Source organism: Montipora foliosa, chromosome 9 (assembly GCF_036669935.1).
Source record: "Montipora foliosa isolate CH-2021 chromosome 9, ASM3666993v2, whole genome shotgun sequence".
In the NCBI taxonomy this organism is placed as follows: domain Eukaryota; kingdom Metazoa; phylum Cnidaria; class Anthozoa; order Scleractinia; family Acroporidae; genus Montipora; species Montipora foliosa.
The window spans coordinates 2,278,510-2,283,678 of NC_090877.1; the positions used below are offsets into that span (position 1 = coordinate 2,278,510).

General features: G+C 41.6%; 1 protein-coding gene across 1 annotated transcript in view; it reads right to left on the reverse strand.

Moving 5' to 3' along the window:
* Nucleotides 1–505: 505 nt before the first annotated feature.
* The window catches only part of LOC137969533 (polyunsaturated fatty acid 5-lipoxygenase-like), a 42,078-nt gene continuing 37,414 nt past the window's right edge, over nt 506–5,169 (reverse strand). Inside the window, exons 11-15 of the mRNA XM_068815831.1 lie at nt 4,052–4,306; nt 2,746–2,852; nt 1,999–2,101; nt 1,641–1,859; nt 506–1,386 (exon numbers count right to left, since the gene is read on the reverse strand). Coding sequence (XP_068671932.1) covers nt 1,153–1,386; nt 1,641–1,859; nt 1,999–2,101; nt 2,746–2,852; nt 4,052–4,306 — 918 coding nt within the window. The 3' untranslated portion in view covers nt 506–1,152. The remainder of the gene's footprint in view (nt 1,387–1,640; nt 1,860–1,998; nt 2,102–2,745; nt 2,853–4,051; nt 4,307–5,169) is intronic.

Below are 5,169 nucleotides of genomic sequence, written 5' to 3' on the forward strand. Positions count from 1 at the left end.
TATTTTATTTGTGAAAATCACCGGTCTGTGATAACGAACTTGATGCACGTTTCAACCAAGCCTGAAAAACTAGGCTTTGAACGCCATTTGTGCAAAAGGTCAATGGGTAGAGCATCCCACGCGACTTCTGACCAAAAACTGAGGACATTCCAGGCTAATCACCATACCTAGGAATAAGCCCAATAGACTTCCACACGATAGCTAACCTTAAGCGTAGTTAGCAATAGTTTGTGCTCTATCTGTGGGTTACATGAACTATTACCCATTCCTCCCTAGTATTCTTATTTTCAATGTTCTTTCACCCTTTGCCAAGAAACTAATGCAGTATCATCAGAAACCCATAAGAGATGAAACGAGTAACGCGCGTTCACAGCTTCCGAATATTCAGTGCGAACTGATTGGTTGAATGTTTCAATGCTAAGTACCATATTTGGAAACCCCTCGCTCTTGTTGTTCCAAATATGGTACTTAGCAAATCGAATATTCAGAAGCTTGTTTCCCAACACACAAGGGGCCGTTACACGTTTCAACCCTTATGGGTTTCTGGTATCATCTCACGGTATTATGTCGTCGTTGATTTATATTCGGGTTTCAAACTAAAAAACACACAGCAAGTATTCATCAATTGCCTTTATTGTAAACACTTAGCTTACTGTTACGTCTCCCCTGTACTTAATTAGAAACGACTGACTATAACGGGAACTTAGAAGCGAAGACTGCCACGTCAATGTAAACGGTTATTTTTCATTTAACCCGATCTAACCCTTTCAATTTGAACAATACGAAATACACCGTTTAGAAGATATGAGAACCTTTTCGTTTTTCCCTCTTTTTGTTTTTTGTTTTTTTTTTTTTTTACCTTTTTGCAAAGAGCATCTCAAAGTTGTACTACATGTGTTGATTGCCTACGTTTACTCACACCCACATTCCTAGCCGCTTGGTATCAAACTACCTCGTTGATTGTGATATTGTAGTTTTCGTAAGGTACAATGTGGTTGACTTGCTGCTCAAACTCAAAACAAAGACTAAACAACCGAAACAATGACTTAGACTTAACAGTAAAGGATGCTACAACGGTTATACCAAATAACAGGCTGTCTGTGACAGGTGCTATTGTCTCTACAAAGTCGTTCAAGTTCCCTTTAAGATGGTCTAGTTCTGAACTCCATTGGGAATCCATCTTGGAATTAAATACGGATAAGTCAAGTCACCAATCTTTTCCCGCTCTTCATTTGTTTGCTGCATATGTGTTTGGACTCTCAGCATTAGGTCCTCGTAGTGACGATTTATAATGTTAACAGCTTTGATGTCTCGTAGTTCGTTGCCGTAGTCAAACAACGAATCGAAACGGAATGATGCCAAACCGTTGGCAAATGAAGCCCCAATCTGTAAATGTCCAAAATGTTATTTTACGTAGTTTTCAATGAGAAACTTCAGATTAAAGTAAATTGAGATAAATCACTTGGTTGGTTGACAATGTCATTGACTCGCCAGACCACCCATGGTGGAACAGCTCTTATTTGTCACAAGATCACAACGTTGGCTAGCTCCGTTCATTTACCTTGGTGTGCAGGGGTGGGGTGGGGAGGGGGGTAGCCTATAGTCTACTCCTCCTTTTAAAACATGCAAACGTTACTTACAGCAGACGTCAGTCTGTTTGGAAGTCGGTAAACCGAGAATTCGCCGTCTTTCACCCTGGTATCATTGTATAGTTTGCTTGGTACGTTAGGCGCATACACAGCATAGTCTGCCAGTTCATAGTTCACTGCAACGTGTTGGATGGTCACCTGCGAGATGATGCGGGCCACAATATCCACGAGGTCTTTCTTGGAATCAATTTTGGCAGGAAATCCTTGAATCTGTTGAAAATAAAGAGCAGTAAGTTTTTCTTGGAAAGGAAAGGAAAGGATCAGATCCACAGACCAACAATAGGATATTAGCTTTCCCTTTAATATGTAAATTAGCACATGAACCAATTAGCCAACTAATCACTGATACCCTTCCAATGCCTCCGTTCGGTCCAGTTCCGTTAATAGACAATTCGTTTGCGTAAGCTTGGAGCTCGCTGTCCTCCTGAACGCCTTTGTCGTTGTCATAATACCTTAGGAAGAGAAATAAGGTTTGATATTAAAACACTAAATCGATTTCTGCTATCAAAGGCCATGAAAAAAGAAAAACACGCCAGAATCATGACTTCGATTCATGATCATAGGTTCCGTCTTTGCAAAACCTCTGCTTTCTGTTTCTTGAAAACACGTCAACATTTTTTGTCCACACAAGCGTTTCCACAACGTTTTGGACAGTCCACTTTAGAGAACAAAAACGGATAAGGAAACATTTCTTTGGATACCAAGCTTTGCTCGATTTGACCTTCTCCATGCCACGTATGCTCAAACCGAGTCCTCTGATTCCAAACTGATGTCACTGATTACCGTAGATTTACCTCCAAGCAGGCAATCAAGGTGAAAATCAGGCTAAGCAACATAAATGCAAGATCTCTCCATTATAATGCTGCCTGTTTACAAAAACTGAGTCAGCCAATGCAATCTCCAGGATAGCTTATTTCTCTCTTTCGAATTTGCTCGATACCTGTAGCGGACATTTTATTGACTTTTGGCTATACGTAAATAAGTCGCGTTTAGAAAAGGAAGATCGATATCTTCAGTGTCGTTTAGCTCACTTCATTTAAATTTCGCTTTTCGGGCCATTCCCGTCAACTAAAGTCAAGTGTGTGTTGAAACTTACAGGTTAACGTAACTTTCGGCCACCTTCTCGATAACTTGTAAGATTTCTTCAATGTCGTCACGGTATGGGAAGTACGGAACGAGTTTCTTGTCAGCAAGTCCACGTTTCTGTATAACATATAAGGAGAACTGAGTTAGGTACAGCATAAATTATTTGGGAGCAGATGTGACAGGTTCCAGGAACTTGCAAAAACTGACTATGTTCAAAGACACAACAAGACACCAACATACACACATTGGAAGATATGTCAACACTACAATATTCAGGTGTCGGATAAGTGGTATAAACACAAACCAGCATTTGTCACTGGAAATGATGAAACTACAATACTCTGGGATGTGTTGATATACACTGATAGAGAATTCGCATGTAACATGTCAGATACTGTGATCAACTGACCATAAGAACAAAACCTGCAAACTTATTGATGTGGCAGTACCGTGGAATTGGATAAAAAAAGCTGACCAACACTGAACTTCTCATCTGTGCGGCACAAGAACAAGCTTTGGGAACAAATTATGTGAAGTTTCATGTGGACAAGCGTATGTAATCTCCATTGTGTAGAATGTGTCACGAGAGAGGTGAAATTGTTACCCATGTCATTAGCGAGTGCAGAAAACTTGAAAAAAAAAGAGTAGAAGACGAGACACGATGATGTCACCAGAATGATTCATTAGGAATTGTGTGATGTGAATGGGTTGGACAGAGCAGACAATGGTACGAGAACCGGTAGCAGCCCCAGAGTGTGTTGCAGACGGACAATATCAAAGTGTTCTGGGATTTCAACATACATTGCAACCATACAATAGAGGCTAGAAGGCCGGATATTATTGTTGTGAGGAAGGTGGCTAGAGTCTTTATAATAATCGATGTTGCTGTACCAGCTGACCGCAGAGTTAACTCAAAAGAAAGTGAAAAAAATGAGAAATATCCGAAGATCTCAAGTGCGAAATAATGGAATCAGGACTGCGTTTGCCAGAACCACATGTCACCTGACCTTCCTACCCGGAAAGGAATTTTATCAATCTTTCTTTTGAAGCGCGTTTTCGAAATACAGATATACTATACTTACTTTCTTACTTTTTCGGGTATACTTCTCGACCCCGATCAGTTTGACGCAATATGAGCTTGCCCCAAGCCCCTGCTCATACCACAAAAGTACAGTTAAATGAAACGTCAGATATTCAACTTCACGAGAGCACGCGCTGGGTTTGAAAAAAATGCCGACGAAGAGCATGGCAAATATGTATATAAATATCTAAGCAATGGTCACATTTTACTTTATAGGCGAAACCAATTTTCTTGCCTTTATCTGCGCTCTCAAGTCTGTTGCTTCCCATGTAGCATATTGGTGTCCGCCCCGAAGTAACCTTAAAGCGCCTTCACTTCCAAATGCATATAGTAAGTCCGCAAAACCTTGGTCATCCATCAGTCTTGGGGTGCCAAAGGTGTTCGGGATTACAATCCCTCTGCAGTGGTACTTCAGCATTTGATTCAGTGGATGCAAAGCTGCCAGAGTACGTTTCAGGCTGACGCAGAAGGGCTCCATAAGATAATGTACCTTGGGAGACATTCAAAAGTGAAAAACGTGTTCCTCCCTGTGTGGCCTGGGGGAGTAGGGAGGGGCTGATTTCACCTTATGTCATCGCCGCCATGTTGGTGGAGGAAAATAAAAGATTTCTCATTAGTTGTTTTTGTTCGTCCACCAGCAATTGTATGTTGTAGCATTATTATCCGTGTCCCCAGAGATTGGCTGCAAACGACCTATTTATCCCGGTCTTGTATTGCATTTTGATTGAGATTTTATGGCGTGTGGTATTTTTTCCATCGAGTTAAGGCCAAGTCGCACTAGAGGACAAAACTGTTTACTTATGTCAAAAATCTGTCATCACAACGAAAAACCAAGTGCGACCGGTTTGTCCACCGAAGGACAAAATTTGGTCGCAGACGGACAAACTTCAAAGATGCCGTCGACTACCTCTGGAGCAGGCCAAACTGAAACAAATCTTAGAAAACAATAGCGAGGGTGTCTTGATTCGGAAATGATTTGACAGGTGATATGTAGCAGAGTCTGTATGCGATAGACTTCGCGGTAAAATTGATAACGTTCTCATTTCGCAACAACATGAATCCAGGCGCGGGCGACCAATATTTTCCGTACGAAATGGGGCAAGAATTTCCTCAATATCCACCAGGATGGATCTATCCGATGCCTAGGCCTTACATATTCGACGATCGAGGAACTCCCAGCCCATCTCCTTCTACCACGAGTTCTGACTCGTTGCAAGAATCCTTTCAGTTCAGCGAAGACGGCTCAATGCCGGGATCATCTTAAACTTTTTTGCGCCGTACATCTTCGTCAGCCGAGAACATTTTGAGATCCCTCGTGTCGCGGTTTGTGGATGGACAGCGTGGTGTGATGTT